The 20959-nt window shown below is 37.5% G+C and overlaps 1 protein-coding gene across 6 annotated transcripts in view; it reads left to right on the top strand.

Annotated features, from left to right (window-relative positions):
• Wwk (anoctamin 8 white walker) overlaps window positions 1–20959 on the top strand; it is a 29124-nt gene that overhangs the window by 3132 nt on the left and 5033 nt on the right. For 4 of the 6 annotated variants that reach the window (XM_076907912.1, XM_076907915.1, XM_076907913.1 and 1 more), the window contains exons 2-11: window positions 7714–7799; window positions 14673–14833; window positions 15456–15732; window positions 15965–16153; window positions 16354–16539; window positions 16668–16820; window positions 17145–17280; window positions 18264–18319; window positions 19007–19081; window positions 19895–20206. In XM_076907912.1, coding sequence (XP_076764027.1) covers window positions 7714–7799; window positions 14673–14833; window positions 15456–15732; window positions 15965–16153; window positions 16354–16539; window positions 16668–16820; window positions 17145–17280; window positions 18264–18319; window positions 19007–19081; window positions 19895–20206 — 1631 coding nt within the window. The remainder of the gene's footprint in view (window positions 1–7713; window positions 7800–14672; window positions 14834–15455; window positions 15733–15964; window positions 16154–16353; window positions 16540–16667; window positions 16821–17144; window positions 17281–18263; window positions 18320–19006; window positions 19082–19894; window positions 20207–20959) is intronic. The other 2 variants (XM_076907917.1, XM_076907916.1) reach the window with 1 other exon arrangement.

The following is a 20959-nucleotide window of genomic DNA, read 5'->3' as shown; positions in this document are numbered from 1 at the left end:
TCAAAATTTAGGTACAGCAAAATTTGGCTTGAAAGTTTAGGCACAGCAAAATTTGGCTTGAAAGTTTAGGCATAGCAAAATTTGTCTTCAAAGTTTAAGCACAGCAAAATTTGTCTTCAAAGTTTAGGCACAGTAAAATTTGGCTTGAAATTTTAGGCATAGTAAAATTTGGTTTTACATTTTATGCACAGTAAAGTTTGGCTTCAAATTTTACGCTCAATTTTAGTAGTTCTGTGACGATTTTCCAATACTCGCCACTAGAGGGACATTGACACTTACAGTTTCCTGAAAGTGCACTTCTCCATTTCAACATATACAATTTCTAACATCCTCAGCGATAGCATCCTTAAAATAACATCGCCACATCTAAGACAGGGTCTGCTAGCTACCCTTACTGATTACCCTTCTTCTCTCTCATTCTTTCTTTCTCTTCTCTTTCATTCGCAGCAAAACACAAGCAACGCGCTTCAGTTCTCTTGGCAGGGAAAGGTTTAATCCAACGCCACGATGTATAGCGCCATCATCGTCGCGCACGACGAAAGGACGAAGGATCGTCCGCTCAGGTCAGCAGATAAATTGGATTTAACGGGGTTCATTCTAAATCCACGTCTCACGCGCGTTTTCGCGGCTCCCGTTGCGGTTTTAGCTTGCGGCTCTGTGGCATCGATCGATGGAAACGGACGATTCGCTTGTTTAACCATTCCGCGGTGCGCGATCGAATAACGAAGACTTGAACTAGAGGTGAATTAAAAGTAACGCTTGCTTTGTAACCTCGATGCTGTTTCAGGAATTTCGATGATCAGTTGTGACCAATTTTAATTAGTTTGGTATGGAGTTTGATATGTGTAATTAATAACTTCCTGTGTCTTGCTGCGAATAGATAAAAATTAAAACTTTAGTCACTGTTGGTTATCTGAAAACTTAGAAATTTTCAATAATGTAGGATACAAAACTTAGGAAATTTAGAAAAAATTGCAATAATGTTGAATACAATACTTAGGAAATTTAGAAAAAGAAAATTGTAACAATGTAGAATACAAAACTTAGGAAATTTAGAAAAAGAAAATTGCAACAAAATAGAAAACAAAAGAATAAATAATATTGTTACATTTTTCTTTAATTATACTTTCTTTAAAGACATAGCCATGTCTTTTACAATCGATAGATCAAGAGAGAATGCTCCTGAGAATGATCTCCAAAACAATGCATCCAAAGAAACATTTGAAACCATCGAAGAGATTCGCATATTTCACTGTTAATCGTCGACGTGCCACATTGTGGAGATAGCGTTTTCAGAAACGCGTACACAATATCACGCAATCCTCAGGAGCATAGGCCACGGGGTGAAACGCGGTCGATTTAATAGACTGGCGCTATAGGCGCAACTTGAACTCGTAGAAGCTTCTGTGGCGAGGCAGATAGCGTTCCATCTACTTAGTGGCTGCTTCGAAGTTTCACGTTCATTCGTTTTCGCTAAGTTTATGCATAATTGCTGCCTCGAAGCGATGCGATCTCGAACGGAGAGCTACATTTGATTCCTGAGGCGGGGTGGAATTATGAGAGGACGCGAGAGGGTTCATTTCCTGCAGGATGTCGCCTGTAATATTTTGTATATTCTGTAATTGACGAAGAAAGTGTGTGTGTGTGTGGACGAGTCTGGATTTTTGTTCGTTGTTGTATTCTTCATTTTTTAATTATTCGATTAATTGTTCTCTTTTTTTTTTAAATTAGTAACTTATTTCGTTTTATTGTATATATTCTGTAATTGACGAAGAATTAATATATTCTTCAGGGTGGTATATTTATTAGTTAGATTTGTACAGAAAATTTGCGATCGCAATTACGGTATTTAAAGTCCAACGGAGACAAAATTGGCTAATTTGCCAGGAATTATGTCCGACACTTGGTTGGAGTTGTTCCAACAGAGGAAATGGGATCCATAAAAATGTTATTGACCGTAGAACGAAGAAACAATAACCGAGGATTTGCTCTCTTTATTCCTTACTTATTCCTCTTCGATATTCAATGTAATTTATATACACAGAAACATTTCTAGAGACGCTTCGGTCCATTATCCTCTCATCTTTTACACTTTGCAATGGAACCAAACGTGAAGGGACAATAAAATTAATTATTAAATGAAACGAGAACGATAAAAATAATTATTTTCGAGTATCTCTTTCGACAATAATAAAAAGAAGATATTCAGCTGTTTATTCGTTTCACATTTCTTTAAATGACCATATTTCAATTATATAACTCTACTTACTTTGCAATTATCTGCATTACAAAATATATACGTTTCCTAAATAAGAGAAAAATTAGAAACCGTTGAAATTATATGTTCGTACAATTTAAGGATAATTTTCTTCCGTTCACGATTGATTTTATTCCAAGGTATCTCCAGTTTAAAATGGTAAAACGAGGCGGATGACAATTTTATTTATTCCCTCCTGGTCTCGTTTAACCGCGATCTGTTAAACATGAGGCTGATTTAAGAAATATTTCCGGGCATTATAATTTTCCTTGGGATCTGCAATTCAAATGATTCAACGTAGAAAGGCAGATAATCCGCCGATAATTCATCTCAGGGTGACTCGAACGTAACGCCACGATAATTTGCATTTTTATGAGAGTCGAAACTTCTCGACGATCTTCTGCTCTTTACAGAATCCACTATTTTTCTCGATTTTCGTTCGATATTTCTCAAAATTGATCAAATTCAGTGCATTCAGAAGATTCTCAGTTGTTGTTCGAAGTCGCGATCTTCTGCTCTTTACAGAATTCATTATTTTTCTCGATTTCGTTCGAATTTCAAAATTGATCGAGTTCAGTGCATTCAAAAGCGATTCTCAGTTGCTGTTTGAAGTCGCAGTGAATTTTCTTCGTTGTATTAATTGTCAACAAGCTAAAGAGGCGTTCGAATTAGAGAATTAAGCGCCATCTCGAGTGCCAGCATTGCACTGCTGGAAACAATAGTTCGCGACTACCATGAAACTTTGATTTCGCGAAAGAACACAGTTAAACGATTTATTTTCTCCGCTTGACACAGCGTTAAGTCTTGAAACTTGATTGTAAGTAAGAATCCTTTGAAATCTTGCAAGAAATGAATTCAGTTTCTCCAGAAAAAATATTTTCTTTTTTACAAACGCCATGAATTATTAATATTTCAATCGAAATAGTAAAATGAAGGACAGTGAAGGTTGTAAATAATAAAAAGTGGGGTTAGAATGCTGCGTCCTCTGTTTCAGCCATGTTGAATCATTTTTACTTAAATTGGGACTAAAGAAATTACGAAAATTTGCTAACAAAAATGTTTCTTTATCCACGACAGAAATATTTGAAACAATAATGCTTGAAAACCGTCGAATATCGTCGAACAAAACCGTGTAGACCTTGTTCGAGCAACGAACGCACGAGGAACGATAAAAATTCGATTCCTCAGCGGAATTTTCTACCTCGAAGCGCTGTCTGACATCGTCCATCAACGAGGAACAGGTGAAACGAGTTGAAATGGAAAAAGGAAACTCTGATCGCGTGTCGAAACGATGTTTCAGGCGGGTACGAGGTGAATTATCGAGCAAATCGTTGGAAAATGTGATTCTCCATGCTGCTAACGCGGTACGATGGACCATTTAAATCGAAACCAGATGATAGCGAAGAGAAAAGATCGCGACGCACGTGGAAACGTATGAAACCGTGTATTTTCAGGTAGACAAGCTTCCATGGTTGCTCGTAAGTTATATTTGCAGTCGTTATCCAACCGTGGAAATCGTTCGCGTGTTCCTTCGAGACGAGTGTTGATCGACATTTTCTGCTGGAGATCGATACTCGTGGCACGGAATTTCTTTTCTTCTATGCGATTCGTCGAAGCAACGATTGCTCGTGATGCTCGATAAGATGGTGAAATAGAAGGGTGCTGGGTGGTTTGGGTGCAAGATGTCAGACAGAGGGTAACGGGGCTCAGAAGTTGAAGAATTAAGATTGAATTATTAGGTTAGTTGAACTTTATCATTTTTCAACTTTAACAAATTTTAATAGATTTTATAATAAATATTGTTAATATATATATATAATAGTATTTATAATCAAGATAAAGAGTGGATTCTAAGCTTTAAAATGATGTATATATATATTCATAATATTTATTTGAAAATTTATTAATATTTCAAGGATAAAGTTGGATCATGTGAAAACAGACATTCCTTTTCATCAATTGAATAATATTTTTAATTAAAATAAAGAGCAGATTCTAAGCTTTAGAATGAGATACTATTACACTTTAAAATACTACTACTATTAAACTTTAAAATTTATTATAATTAATATCAAAGAAACTTTATTTCAACTATGATAAATTACATTTAAACAATTGTTTAGAGTTGCACAAACGACACCTACACTTTAATTTACTTTGATATACCTAATATACAATTTGCATGAACATTCGCGGTATCGCAGACGAAAACAAGAATTTGCATAGTTATCAGGAAGCGGGTTATAACCAGTGATCGCCAGGCGAGGTGATTTTCTGCTGAATAATCAAATTGAATTTCACATCTCCTGGTCAATTTCGAGACCACCAGAGAAATACATTATTCTTCCGAGCAATGGAGCAACGAAATCACGCTGCGAAGCAACACAGGAGTTCGAAACGCGATTCCACGGGTGGTAACCGTTGACCAGAAAATTACGTTCAGTAAAGTACCGCGAAACTTCCTTTATTGCAGCCTTGCGATACGAGGATGGCCGTGAGGAAGCTCGCGGGACGGCATTAACGCAGGGAGACGAATTTCACGGAAAAACGGAAGCATCGAAGGACATTAAGATCGTCTGATAAATTTGCTACATTTTTCTATCCATTGATCAGTTCAATCGCGACTCTTCAGTGATTATCTGTATTTTAACACTTTGACGCAAATGACGTCTATAGCCGTCTGATCCTTGGCGATTTGTAGACAAATGACGGCTATAGCCGTCGTGCATATTTTAAATTAATAAAAAAAGAACAGCGTGAGTACGAAGTGTGCTACCGCGTACACTTGTTAACCAGTCAACTGTGGAATTTAGTTTCAGAAGATCAGCACAGGGTGCGGAATTAAAAACAAGCAACGACGTGTATACACGTCGAACGCAGGGCAAATGGTACTATTATACATTTTAAAATGTAATCCTTCCTCTTAAAGGACTTTCTCCTTCTAAATATGATCTTTTGAAACTAAATTCCACAGTTAACTGGTTAACAATGAAAAGCTTTCTTTAATCTATATCAGGCAAAATTTAAAAGGGTTTGAGTTGGCTGCTAAGTTTTTATCCGAAGTTTACACTTATTTAATATTTACATAAACTTGTAACGCAAAATACGAGATTTCTGGTGACTGATAGTTTTAAAGAGAATTTTAAAGTAATAATTGAAACATCCTTGTGTGGTGGGGATCAGAATACACTCACAGTATCCCCTGCTTGTCGTAAAAGGCGACTAATAGGGGGAAAACAGGGTAAATAAGGATGTCGAAGAGTTACGAATTTTTGTTGAGAAACAGAGCAATGCGTGCGAAAGATACTAAATGCAAAAAGTGTGGAAAGTTAATGCAGAAGGGAGTGTACAATGAGAAAAGTTTGAAAGGAGGAGAGATAAAATGTTGGTAGGGAAAAGTTTGTTTAAAATAGTAGAAGAAAGTTCTACGTTGGGTAAAATAAGAGCACCGTGTTCCTCGAAGCGCATTACTTTACTTGCGTGAAAAAAAATTCAATGGAGAATATTAAAATTGAAATGGAAAATAAAAATATCCACCGTCAGCTTTATTATTTTATACGCGAGTTTGGTATTTATTTTTTAATATCGTTTTGCGTTCAAATAATTCAAACAATCATACACACTATACATTTAAAGAATATTAATTCTACTGTTTAACAAAAATTTTATATTCCTTACAATTTTAGAAAATTAGAGTACAACAATTTCAGCTCTAGCATAGTTCAGAATTTTAAACTTAAATATAATTGTTACACACAAGACTGATAATAGTATTTCCCTTTTAAAAATATAATTAAAATTAACAATTCGAGTTGAACAGTAAAGATGGTTTTTAATTTTAACGAGGGTAACGAATTAACTGTTTTAAGATACAAAACGAGGATAGAACCATCAATAGCGACCCTATAATACGTCGACCAGTTTAAACTTAATTCGTCATCGAACAAAAGGAAGTTCATTAAAGGATTTCCGCCCAGTTGTAGCTTTTTTTCTCCTCGAGTCGCGACAATTTCGAAACGACCTTCGACGTAACGACTACTCCCTTTCCCGCGGTTTCTGCAAAGGAACGAGTGACCGGGAATCGCTGGGAATAAGAACCGTTCGAGAGAATGCTCGAGTGTCTCGTTAACGATCCCCTCGGTTGCCACGACTCGCCACGGATTCGTTAAGAACTACGTTCCCCTCTTTCACGCTCGATCATCCACCTTTTCTTCGAGGCAATTTCTCCGTGCGTCTCATCGAAGGACTAAGAAAACTTCCTCTAAAAAAAGACGAGTTCGCGTATTCAACGAGGGAGGAAATCTCGAAAACTTTCGAGACTTCGAGAAGTTAATTAAAATATTTAAAAAATTGTATTACACGCGTGTTGCGTGGAAGAGACTTGCTGGAAGAGAGTTTGGTAAGGAAGAGTACATTAAGAGTGGATAAAGTTCATTTGCAGTGTGATTGATTAACCCTTTGTTGCAATTAATTTCCGCCGCAAGAGCAAGGATGCATAACACACAAAATTGCGATGGATGCACAAGATTTAGTAATTCTTTTGTGAATTTTAGATATATCTTTACTCAATACAGTCATCTATCAGAATCGTCAATCAGATAACTTCCTCTTTTGCCATTTTGGAGAATTATTGGGAAATATTTTAAGAAGAGAGAATGTCTAATTACTGTTAAATACAATTTATAAAATATTCTTTGTTAAGTTAAGTTATAAGTTCATTTAGAAAAAGTGTAAACTGATATATGAATGCATACATAGGATTCGTATGGTTTCTTGCTGTGGTGGCTGAGAGCAGACATACGGCGACAAAGGGTTGCTGTTAACAAGTTAACTGCAAGTTAACTGTAGAATTTAGTTTGAAAAGATCAGCACCATAAAAACAAGCAACGACGTGTATACACGTCGAACGCAGGGCAAATGGTACTATTACACATTTCGCGAAAAACGAGGATGGATTACATTTTTATTCGTGAGAAAAACTAACAATTCGTTTCTGAATACGTTATTCTTACTGAAAGCGTGAAACGCACCGCAGTGGAGATTTGGTTCGACGAGTATACACGTCGAACGCACTTAACTGGTTGAATGAATTCTAATCTGCGCGAGAATGATCTCTGGTCGAAAGTCTGAGGGTGAACGTTGAATATCGATGGCTAATCAACGTCGATCACGGAACGCGAATTCCATTTACCCTAATTAAAGGGCAGGCGGTTGTCGTTAGGGTAACGCGCAACTGGAGCGGACAGGGCGCAACATGCATTTCGTTATATGGATCGCCGCGTTCCCATCAATTACTCGACCTGTTAACTCCGCAATTTGGCGGTTTATTAAGGGAGAGATCCTTCGTCATGTCCGCTTGGAAAAATGACGCGCGGCTAACGAACGTGTCTCGTTACAGAGGCGCACGACGAACACTTGGATCGATGTTTAATAACAGTATGTCTATTCTTTTGCAGCATCCCGCCTCCTTAGACGGAAGATACCATGCACAGGCCACTTGATGACCCCCCGCCGCCTATGGATACAAAAGGTTCCAACACAGGTACACCCATTTTTTATTTATTATATTATAGTACGTCTGCAAAGAAATACCTAATTTATTTCATCTAGATCTAATGTTTGGTGTAGTGTTCTGTTCAGTTTAATGAGTTCATTATGGGGTGTAATATGCGAGCAACCCTTCTGTAACATGTTACATAGGTTTTGTGTTATGTGGAACCGTGTTACGAGACTTAAAGCCAGTCCAAAAAAGGGTAATTAGAAAAACGAATTTTTATTAAATACAACTGTACAAATTTGTATTTATTTATTAGGAATAATACATAATGAATGAAAGTAATACGCAAATTTAAACGCATTTAGTTAAAAATAAAGTACAAAATAGAAGAAGAGTACATATGAAAGGAAATTTGCTTATTAAAAGGTTAACATGACCGACAATGTGGCACACACAGGGCACAGTGCTTCCACAGCATTCAAAGTTGAATAGAACGAAACAAACGTCAGCTTTTTCACTCGCAAAAACCATGGAATCTGATACCGTCGTTTCGTGCAAATAAAAGAGTAAAAATTCCGGGAATTTCTAGAGCCAAGCCACTCGTATCGCCAGCGGAGGGTTAAAATGTCAAGTAGGTTTTATTAGAGACATCTGTTACTCGCGTTTCCGCGAACAATAAAAAGAGCAGTGCTACAAACGACTATGGCAAAAAATAAAAAAAACGTTGCCACGCTAATTCCACCCGTTTGGTCGCAAAGAAAATTCGAAATTCGTTGCCCAAACTGGTGGCGATCCTCGAGTGTATCACGTTTCATGGTATCCACGTGGAATATTCAAACGCAGTTCCAAAATTCAGAGTATCGTTGTGTCTTCTGCCATGCTGTGGTTATCGCAGGCTATCGCGCAGAAGAAAATTACGCCACGTTCGCTCATGTATATTATCCAAGTTCTAAAAGGTCACAGCGGTTATGTTTCCACTGGAATTACTAGTACGATGTCGTTCCTCGACGTGTAACGACGGACACGTTCGCAGACGTACAAATATCATCGTGTTTAATTCAAGAAAATGGTCGAATAATTGCTCCACGAGCTCGTTCAGCAATTTGTCACGCTCATCAACGATGAGCCCAATTTTTGTATCGCTAGCGACATCGTCTCGCCATTTTTAGCATCACCATCGTAATACTGATGAGTAATTACAACATTTATTATTCAAATTATTACAGATTAACTTACAATAGTTTTATGAAAAATTGATAGCTCAAGTTTGCAAAAACATTTGAATGTCTCATCTATTTCATTTTATTTATATTTCTATGGCTATGAATTTTATTCTCGATGATATTTCGCTAGATTCGTCGCGAATGTATCCAATTTCGATTATCAGAGTCTTCCGAGGCGTCATTTTCGAACTCACTGACCATTACTTTAATCTTCATCCATCGCTGCTATCATTTTCTCGTTCTTGAAGAGTTCAAAATGTTAAATAATAATCTCACGAATATTTCTAGAGATATTTTCATTCGATTTATCGATACAGATAGATTCCTCGATCATTTCTGGCTGTTCACCATCATCGCAACGAGATTCCAACAAGCCACGCGCGCGTTGTACGTAACCGCCAATTACTCGGCTATTGTCCGTGAATGAATTATCCGTGGCGATGTTAGAAGGCGCAGAAATATCCATCCCTGCGTTCCGTGCCCTTATATACATCTGAATAGCTCATCTATCGCGACATTCCTGGCCAATCGAGATCAATACACGAATGAACAGAGGAACCATTGTGGCGCGACTCGCAAACGAATTCGTATGCATCCGTTCGACGTTATTCATCTTCGTCGACTGTCGCGTCTTCATTTTACAATCGAAATTGTTTCTCTCGTTCATAGAAACACGAGTTGCGAAATATAAAAAATAAAACGTAGGACGTGTAATTATTAATTTTGTGTGTTTAATAAAAATTCTATACTCCTTACAATTTTAGCAAGTTAGAGTACAATAATTTTAGCAAGTTGGAGTACAATAATTTTGGGTCTTAAGTTTAGAACTTTAAACTTAAACATGGTTGTATAAATTTTTATTCTTCGAAAATCACGAAATTGGTAACAGAAAGTTGCAAAATTTAACATGAGTTTCTATCGATTTCATCGTTATCGATCAAATGCCACGGATGTGCTCGTTAGAAACGACGCGAACTTCTCTTTCTCTCTCTCTCTCTCTCTCTCTCTTTGCGTGCTCGAACAGGGAGGATTCGATGTCTTGTTGCAGAGGGTGGCTTTAATGGGACGGGTGGTTGAAGTTTATGCGCTCGTAAAGGGAACGGTCCGAGGAATTATTTCAGAGACTCGTCGTAATGGAATAAAGGGTGCTAGGTGATAAGATATTTCAAGCGATCGGAATTTTAATTACAGCAACAACGTTATTGAAATATACGAAGCTAGTTTAACGCGAGAATGTGCGACAGACTTTTGCACGATGAAAATCGCGAGATATTTTCTAACACAAAGTTAATTCTTCATCCTTTGCGCTCGTACGTTGCCATAACTAATGAAATATGTACACATTTTTTAAATTATTATTTTTAAATTAATAATAATTTATTAAAAGCGAGGAGAAAGTTGGATTGATAATACACGTGTGTGTTTAAATAAGTGTAAAAAAAATCGTAGAAACGTACCAAGCAGAGATTCGAGCAGTTATGAACACATGGCGAGGACCAGGAACGCGTAGAAACGAGATGCAGCGTTTGGAAAAATGGTTGGAGAGACGATATTTAGGACGCGAAATTGCGAAAGAAATTGCGTCGCGTGTTGTATGAAGTACAATTCGAAATATATGGCAAGATTGAAAACGTAGAAACGACAATGGTAACGAGACGAGGGTGAATGAAGATGTATGAGCGTTGCGCACCCTTCACGAGGTAGTTGCGGTGAATAATAATTTATTAAAAGCGAGGAGAAAGTTGGATCGATAATACACGTGGGTACATGTTCAATTTGTTGCGTGGAAACAGTTGTTTTAATTCGTAAATTTAATATTGGGGCAGTAAAAAAAACAAAGAATAGCAATTTTGATTTTTTGTTTATTTACAGTGGCTTTGATGCTGGAATAAGAAATGTGGTAATTATAATTGTTAATCGATGCACGAATTTTATTTACGCGACAAATGCCAGCGAAAAAAGGGTGCAATTTAAATGGAGATTTATTTCACCCTTTAATTATCGAGCGTACTTCGCTCTAGATATTTTGTATACTGTTTCACGTTACATTTTCAGCACTCAGAATTTTCTTGCACGTTAAAAATTCTCGCGAATGTACAGAAACATTTTTAACTCTAACAAGAATTAGTAGCAGTAATTAATATTGGTGTAAAGTGGATCGATAGCTGCTTTAAGTAGAGGTTTGGTGTGCTACGTATTTGTAATAGAAAAAAGAGTTGTGAAGTATGAGAAATCGTTAACAAAATGTTGCAAAATCCAACGAGGAGGTGTTCGAACTGCATTTGACCCGGGAAATCGATTTATAAGTGGAGATACGATTACGTGAAGGCTTTCACTGAGCTCAGTTGCCAAGCCTCCCTCTTTCGAGCTAACCGATTTGTTTCTATTATTCAATAGCCAGTTGCTATCGATTTCACGTCACTGGCATATCGTACAGCGTGCACAATGACTGACTCTTTTCCAATTCGTATATAAAACGACCTACGGATAACGATGATACAAATTTCGTGCACGTGGTGCGCGTTTATTTCATCTGCGCCATTCGAAATGCTGTTTTCAAGGGCACCATGACTTGTTATAGGAACAACGAGTCATTTAAACCATAATATATTATATAATAATAATATTAATATTGTTAGGCTAATATAACATATTAATGCCAAAGATATTGAAAATGAAGACGAAAAATATTTAATAAATATTTCTTAAATATAAAAATTTCCTAAATATAAAAATTTCTTAAATATAAAAATTTCTTAAATGTAAAATATTTAATTTAACGCAAAATTTGCAATAGTAAATAATGTAAGAGGAATGTAAATGTAGAACGATAATTGATACGTTGGTTTACATTCAAGAATGAAGCATAATTCGATTCAAGAAGTTTCCAATAAGGAATGGAATAATATCTTTTATACAAGATCGTACAGTGATTTACAAAATGGTACACGTTCGTGGGTATCGAGGTTCCTCAAGCTAGAATTCAAATATATTTTTATTCTGCGAAGGTCCAGAGAGAAAATATATTCCAAGTGCTACGATATTCAAGATTTACTTTCCAGCCATAGAATATTTTTGTTTGATGTTGTACGAAGATGGAGTAGAATATAATGGACCAGCAATAAATATCAGAAGCTATTACTGACTGCTTGTAACATTTACAGTATATAATATGATCGTTTATGCGATAATGAACAATGTTCTATAACTCTAATAAATATCAGAAGCTATTACTGACTTCTTGTAACATTTACAGTATATAATCTGATCGTTTGTGCGATGATGAACAATGTTCTATGATTCTAATAAATATCAGAAGCTATTTCTAGTTGCTTGTAACATTTACAGTATATAATATGATCGTTTGTACGATGATGAACAATGTTCTATGACTTTATGCCATAAGTAGAGTAAGATCATGGTCAGACGTGCTGAATTTGCGCGCCAAACTCGTGAAGAGACAAATTCAGGGCCACTTAAATTGAAAACCAACCAAGTGCAACAGGTGTCAACGACAAAGACGATCGTTCGAGATGAAACGCATTCGTCGATCGTCGCGACTGCCTTTGTGCTCTTCCAGCCACGCGCCGCCATTTAATTACACGATGACCTTTCAAAGCAGCGTCACGTTCGCATCGTTTCTGATGTAACATCCTCCAGCTCGCACAATTACGAGTTTCTTCGCTGTTACGTAACTTCTTTCACGTTTCATGCCAGCATTTTCGAGCTCGCAAGCGCAGTTCCTCTTTAACTTGCGCCACGTGGAAAAATTGGATCCATCAGCGACCTCTCTGCTGGAATTACGACGGAGCTTGGTTAATGAAAAAAGATAATAAGATTCTGAGGCTGCAGCTTGTGTATCTAACCATCGCCGCGGTATTCTTCGCGTTTCAATCGTTTTCACGGTGAAAACGAGCTTTAATGTAAAATTGGATTCCCGTGTTTGCAGTAAAATCGAGGAGGCGCAGGATGGAAGGAAAACAAGACGCAGATGGGAATAGTTAATGAACTATGAAAAGATTGAAGAGTACTTCTTTAATAGATGTGCTGGTAGAATCCTAAAGTATTTTCCTTCGTGAGAATTTATGGAACACGAATTTCAATCCTTGACAAGTATTTAAAATTGTAGAACACCTCGATTAATAGATAAATATGAACTTTATTAACTAACAAGCTTGTCTACCAGGCACTTGTTCTCTCTGATTCGCTAGATACTCTGATTTTTACACTTTGCTCGCTAGGTAATTACTCTTTCACTTCTCAGATTCACTTTGTTCTCCATGCATCCTCCAGATGTGCTTTTGGTCAGTCCCAAATACTCTTCTTTCACACCTTGGTCTCTCAAACTCAGTTGCACGCAGTCACTTCATTAATTTCCTTTGCAAGCATTCTTCTTTTGCACCTCTCGAACTTATTTCCTTTCCAAATGCTCTTCTTTTAGAGTTCTCGAACTCAGTTACTCTATTTATCTCGTTCTAAACATTCTAGTGCCCAATATACACACTCCAAATCGTTCACACTTTTCAGATTTACCCAATTAAAGGGCGAAACAGGTATTCGTTGGAGTTTGAAGTGGGTAGAGGTGATCGAGGAGGTGGTACAAGTAAATTTCGACGAGGCTATTAGGTCAGGCATGCCGTCAGGATATCTTAGCCCTAGAATTGGCAATACCAAGCGATCTACCGTCGTTTGGAAGGCGGCCAGACCGCGCACGACTTTCCTACGTCTACCGGAATTTCCGTCGTCGTATGGTCCACGATTCCATAGGGAAATAAGTTTTCCTTGTCCTGCGACAGCTGCGACGTGACACAACAATCTTGATTTACGAGCCTGCTGAGCGTACGTCTCACTAGGGTCGAGAAATTTTAATTAAAACGGACGAATGTTCATTTATTGTCACGCGTTGGCGTTTTGTAAGAAATACTACAGCATTTTCATCGTTTTCTTGATGGGTTGGAGTATTGTGGATAGGTGGTGAGGACTCCAGGAATTCGAAAAACTTGACGTGTTCAAAGCATCGAGAGAACTTGAGGATTGTTGGGAAGTTGAGGTGTTTGGATGCTTGGAATATTTTAAGAACTACGGAAAGTTTCGTCTTGGGGAGCTTTTGAAGAGAGAGGGTTAAATGTGTCGAAACATTTAGAAACGTGACGAATTTCTGATATTTGAGATTCTTGGGTAGCTATGAGAGCTTCATGGTTTTTGAGTATTTAAGTGTAGTTGGGATTCTAGAAGCTTGTAGGGTTCGATGAATTTAGAGAACTTGGGGAATTCTGAGCATTGGAGGGATTTTTAAAGAGCTTTTGAAATTGAAGAAACTTGGTGAATTTAAGGAATTCTAGGAATTTCTTGAATTTAAGAGAATTGTGATGATTCTAAATAATTCTTGAATTGCAAAAACTCTTCGAATTCTAAATACTTCTAGAATATAAGGGAAATCTAGAAATTCGAAATATTTTTCTCATCCAAAAAAATTCTGAGAAGTCCAAATACTTTTTGAATTCCAAAGTATTCTGGTAATTCCAAATACTCCACGAATTCAAAAGAATTCTAAGAGCTCTACCAACTAAAAAGCGAAAACCAACAAACCCAAAGATTTCTCATCGACGCCTGCTAAAATACAAATTACCATTTCTTTAGGAATGCGACGTCTTTAGCGGAATTTGTATTTTAATGCAAATTATCATTTCTTTAGGAATGCGACGTCGTGATGATGTTCCCAAGCGGAGCAAGCGACGAGACCCTGATGTGGCTTCTGGGTCGGCTACGGGCTGGAACCCCGGGCCTTGTGGTGCACGTGCGACACCATACCTCGTCAGATAGTTACGGATTCTACTTAACCGCCCCCTTCAGCGTGTAAGTAGAACCATATCCTCTCTCTAAACAGCCAAATAGTGAAACATCCGCCCAACTCGTTACTGGGAACTCGTCGCGACTGAAACAAACCGACAAACAACAGAAATCAATCTGCTGTATAACCGCATCAGTCGATTTTCCATAAATCCTCGATTATCCGAATCAACCTGGGACAAAGATGGTTTCGATTAACGAAACGTGTTTGTGTTTAATCAATCCCAAACGCGTTGTATTGATACAGTTTGACCGGAAGGGGTATTGAAGCTATGATTTACCTTCAAATATCTGTAATCATTTCTTTATGAAAGTATAATACGCGGATAATGGAAATTGACGTGCCAAAAATAATACAAGGCAGTGACAAATATGTTGATTTACCAAAATTCTTAAACGACACCCTTTTTGGTCTCCTTCTATCGTACTTAACTATATCAATACTAATTCAAATAATCAAGCTTCTACCAATTAACTGTCCAAGATATTTTATTGTACAATAAACAATACATTGCCATACTTTTACAAAGAAATTTTGCAAATTAATTCCAGTGGATCATGAGAGAAATAGAAGATATAACAATGCACCTGGAAGACGATTGCTATTTTACTTTTTCTTATTAAACAGACTGTTGAAGGCAGCCGAGGAGGTGCACTTGCCAAAGACACTGCGGCAAGAGTTTGGCGGAGGGCTAAAGGAATTCGTGGGCTCAGAAGCGAGCTGCTTCGAGGGCAGCGACGACGAGGCTCGATTCTTCACCACCCAGGAGAGGCAGTCGCTGGTCCTCCACTTGCTGCACACGCTCAGAGCGGGTCCGCAGGATCTCCACAGTCTCTCTGGGCTCAAGATGGTCGAAGGTCAAGCAATCATTCCAAAGTGCATTTCCGCTGGGATCATATCCCAGGTTGGTTCCTCGTTTCAGATACAAAGACAGCGTTGTTCAATCTTTTAAAGGGGAGAATGTGGCGATGACGACGAAACAGAATAATGGATGAAACGTCGACGTGCTTGCGAGAAAGCTTTTCTGCGTTCTGTTTACTTAGAATTGAGTGCTTGTAACGTTGTTTGTAAGGAAAAATGGAGGATTTAAGGAATGAGAGTGGAATGTATAATTTTTGGGGAATTTTTTTCTTCAGGTCTTCCCTCTTCACGAATTACCCGCGTTGGAGAAGCTGCAACGGACTTGGGTCCGCGCGTTTCTCAGCCCACAACCCCTGGACGACATTTGTAAATACTTCGGAGTCAAGATTACCATGTATTTCGCGTGGCTCGGCCATTACACCACCGCTTTGATCGTTCCAGCTGCAGTGGGTGCCATATATTGGGTAACATGATCTTCTCTGACATTTTTAATATAATTAGTAGCTACAAAAAATTATTTAGATACCTGACATTGTCTGTGATAGCAGTTTTAATCGAATTTGTAGTGTAATAATTGCCAGTTCCATCGTTGTTGCAGTGTTAATTTCATACACGAGAGTTAATTCGCATAAATGTTGACTCAAACATTTTATTTGGTCGCCAGATCGGCATCATAGGCAGGAATCAAGCGGTGGAGGACGTAGCGTACGTTCTGTTCTCCGTGTTTAACGTAATCTGGGCCACCGTTTATCTGGAAACCTGGAAGCGAAGGGGCGCCGAATTGGCCTACAGGTGGGGCACCTTGGATCAAAGAGACGACCTACTTGTCGAGCCTAGGCCCTTGTTCACGGTAAGCCACCAGGAAATCAACCATCATGTCTTCTTCCACTCGTATCCTTCATTTTCACAAAAAAATTCCACTAAATGTTCTCTCTTCTTCCTTTTGATTTATTTATTTTTGTTTGTTGGATGTCACAGGGCACTCTAGAAACCTCACCAGTAACAGGAAGACTGGAACCAACCTATCCTAGGTGGAAGAGAAACATGTTTCGATATTTCGTGAGCGTTCCAATCATCGCGGCGTGTCTGTTCGTCGTTTTCATCGTGATGATTCTCAGCTTTCAAATACAGGTCGGTTATGGTTGTCGAAAATTGATTTGCTGGTTTAAATGTTCGTCGAGGCTCAGATCTAACGTTCTGCGTTAAACTAATTACTTATTCGTTACTTGATTCGCAATGTTTCGATGAATTTCCTTATTTTCTCGTTTTTCTAATTTTCTAATTTTTTTATCTTTTACTTGAAGCACTCTTTTGCAAGGAAATTCATTTAACGAAAGATTAGTGATAAAGTAACGTTATTTTTTATTTTATTTTATATAAAAAGTAGGATTAATCGCCAAATTTTGTGCTGTACATTTTTGCCAATTTTCTTGGGCTTGCCCGTTAAAATTGCAGGATTGGTGGGACGCGCGTCTCGAGTCCAGGGGCTACGGGTTCTGGCTGAGCTACGTGCCAAAAGTTTTGCTCGCAGTGGTGATAGCTTTAATGGACGAGGCTTACTTCAAGGTCGCCGTGTGGTTGAACGACATGGGTATGTAGGAACCCGCTGCTCGATCCAACAGCCATTACGTACATTCTTTCCGTTCCCATGGTATCGCTCTCCTCACGATGAGAAACGAGATACGATCGATTTTGTACAAATTCTTCGCATCGACTCTGTGTATTCTTTCACGAGACACTGTGCACGTCTAGTTCTCTCTTTTATTTTCTGTCAACAGCCTAACAGCGTATATATACATGTATACAAGAAGTACGCATGTATATATATGCACATAATCTTTTCGAATCTTTTCACGGCTTAGCTTCTTCTAGATATTAACTCAGAATCATGTATACCCTTGATTAACTGACTTGAACGAGTCTATCAATAGGAGAATGTCTTTGTGTTTTTATTCCTCGTCAGAAGAATTCAATTTAATATGTTACAGAGTATAATTACTGCTATTAATATTTTGGCGTCGCTGTAATTTTCTTGGATAAATTTTTAAAATAGAACGTCTAGAAATGAATATTGTAAAATAAATAGCTTCAAAATTATCATATCTTACTTTAAGTATTTCATGTTAAATTGGGTTAACAAGAAGGTATTTTTGGTTTTGTAATCTGAAATGAGAATTGATTTTCTGAACTTTAATCAGTGATATATTTTCCATTTTATTTGGAGAATCACAGCACTGACAGAAGTCTTTCATAATTCTTTGCTAACCCAATAGTTTTCTTTCACTTTTCTAATATTTATTAAATATATAAAATTTGGGAATTAAAATTCTACAGCTGTCTAATTATTAATAGAAGTAATTGTACAGTACATATATACATAGGTCTTATTATAATACTTGATTTATACACCTTTTCTTTTTATTTTTCAGTTTTTATATTTCCTCATCGTTCTTCGTTTTCCTTCTCCCGTTTTTTTCTTCTTTTTTTCTTACGTTTGTTCTTCTGTTTCTATATATTGGAGAGCCGTCATGTTTACAGTAGATAGTATTTGTGATTTTTGTGTGTTGGACGCAGAAAACTATCGGCTAGACACCGAGTACGAGAATCATCTGATCTACAAGGTGGCACTGGTAATAAAGAAGAACTCTCCATTATTAACAACGAATAGAATAATTATTTTTTGTGTGTTGTGCTAGCTGTACTATTATGTGTCCTCCTCTAAGAGAATCATAAAGAGTCTTTTCCAATTTCTCTATTCGAATCTCGAATGGTATCCTCCACATCACACGCATCGATTCGCGTTCATATTATAATCGAACGATCGCAAATTCCAAATTCTGTTCCGCATCTTCACGAATTTTTCTTGTATTTCTCAGAAAAGCATGTTCCTCTTCGTTTCTCGAGAGAACTGAAAAACATCATTTCCTTCGATAGCGAGAGAAAAATCGAAATTCGTTAACGTTGAACGTTGCAAAATCTGTTTCTTAATTAATTTAGAGGTGGACGTGAATGTAAGTAAACGAATTCTCCTTTGGTTTAATATGTTAGAGTAAGAAAGAAAAGATACTGCTCTGGCTGTCTCTGTCGCTGCATGAAAATCCAATTTCCCAGCCCCCCTCGTGGAACACTTTCTGCTTGCGCTTCTTTTAAGAAATTGTTCACGCGGCCAAAATAAAGGGTGTCGTAACTCCGTTTGTACACGTGTATATTTATGTCTCGTGAGTTATCATTTTTTTTGTCTTTTTTTTTAGTATGTCCTCGTTGTTTCTCATTCACAACGACAGATAGAGAGTATACAGAAAGGCTATATATTTCAGTTTCAGTTTGTAAACTCCTTCCTATCGCTATTTTACATCGCCTTCTACCTACAAGATCAAGAGAGGCTGAAAGAGGTAAGAGTCCCTTTACTCCCGTTTCTTCCTCTTCTACTTTCTCTACTCTATCGAAAGTACCACCCTGAGAATGTTTTATAGGCAGAACTTTTTAGACGACATAGATCAACTTTTTTTGTATTATTATAGTCGACTCTCTCTTTCTCTCTCTCTCTCTCTTTCTCTCTTCTTGTCGATTCTTGTCTGTGTAACTAGAATTTAGTCGATATTAGATCGTTTCTGATAGAAATTTGGAAAGTCGTATTGGTGAACGTCGTTGGAGAACGAGAGAGAACTCCTGATAAGTAGAACGAGGCTATCGAGAGTCAGACAGACGTGATATCCTTACTGTTTTGTATTCTTCGAATTCTGCAGTTTGAAAATGATTTTATTGAAAATATTAAAGATTAAGGAAAATGAAAGTTAAAGAAAATATTAGAAATTAAAGTTCTAGTATTGCACCTAATTTAAATACATTTCTCGTACACTTTCTAACTTATATTAAACCTTCAGTACATAATATAACAAAATAAAAATTACAAATAGTCAAGGTAGAAAAGAGGAACCTTCATGCAGTAATAAAGACCCAAAAAAAAATAGTTAGGAAAAAGAAGTCTATAAAATCGTTGAAGAAACTTTGCACTTCAACCCTTCGCTTCAAAATCACTCAAGCAAACAAACAATATAAAGACACCCAATTCTAAAAATAAAGCAAAGTGAAAGCCAAGAAATCTTCTATACTTTCAAATAAAAATTTACAAACTTTACAAACCACCACTGCTCAAATTCCAAGAAGATGTCTAACAAAACTATCTATCGCACTGGTGATTTCAGCAACTGGCCGCCCTGTTAATAGCTCGTCAGGTGATTGGCAATCTGAAGGAGTCAGCGGTGCCCTATTTGATCGAGCAGCTGCGACTGGCGCGTTTGAGCTTCGAGCTTTTTGGAGCGTTGAGTCCGAGCGAGGCGAGGCCGCCGCCAGGCGAGGTGGACGAGGAGAAGAGCAAAGAGCCAGACGATAAGGGTGAACGACCCGACAACTCGAAGGCGAAACAGCCGAGAAACGTCAGCCAGGCCGAGCTGGAGAGTTCCCTCTACAGAGTAGGGCATCCCACTAATTCTCTACTTAGTGACGTTACGTTCAAGGTTTGGTCTAGATTTAGCTAATTTCTTTCGTTTTCGACGCACTCACGCTGTACTACACGCAGGATCCTGACCGCTCTTGCGGTTCTCCAAGCTGAGATTTAGATTTGGGGTGGAAATCGAAAAATTTAACATTGAAATTTGGTAATAATAGTTGCAAGTAGTAAATTATTGCTTTCTGAGGAGAATTTTTACGACTATTCCTCATACAACGTGTTTTTTTAGAGAAGATCGAGAAGTTGCGTTAATAAACTACCCCTTCGTGACAAGAATTCTTAAGAATATTCCATGTATAACAGGCTTTTCGTGACTTTATAAACAAAAATTGAAATTTGTTGTGAAGATCAAGAAGTCTGAAATTAATATATAATAATAATAATATTTTCAGATACTAAACTACCCCTTCTGATGAGAATTTTTATAATTATTCATATCGTACAATGCGCTTGTTGGTAATTCTCTAAGCAGAAAATTGAAAAATCAAGAAATCTAGCATTAAAATTTGGTAACAATACTTTGAAATAGCAAACTACCACTCTCCTGGCATAAATTTGAAAACGCATTAGAAAATAGAATTTTCCATATCTAAAAATGATCGAAAAAGATTTTACGATATGATTCTCAGTAACGAGAATTTCATTTCATGGTTTCACATGGAAATTCGGTACTCGAGCGAGTTGTATGTTATGTAAACATCGCTATATCGATTCTTCGAAGCGAAACAGCGAAAACCGCCAGTGCGGATGGATCCAATCA

Source organism: Xylocopa sonorina, chromosome 17 (genome assembly GCF_050948175.1).
Source record: "Xylocopa sonorina isolate GNS202 chromosome 17, iyXylSono1_principal, whole genome shotgun sequence".
Classification (NCBI taxonomy): domain Eukaryota; kingdom Metazoa; phylum Arthropoda; class Insecta; order Hymenoptera; family Apidae; genus Xylocopa; species Xylocopa sonorina.
This window is presented reverse-complemented; position numbering and strand designations above follow the sequence as displayed.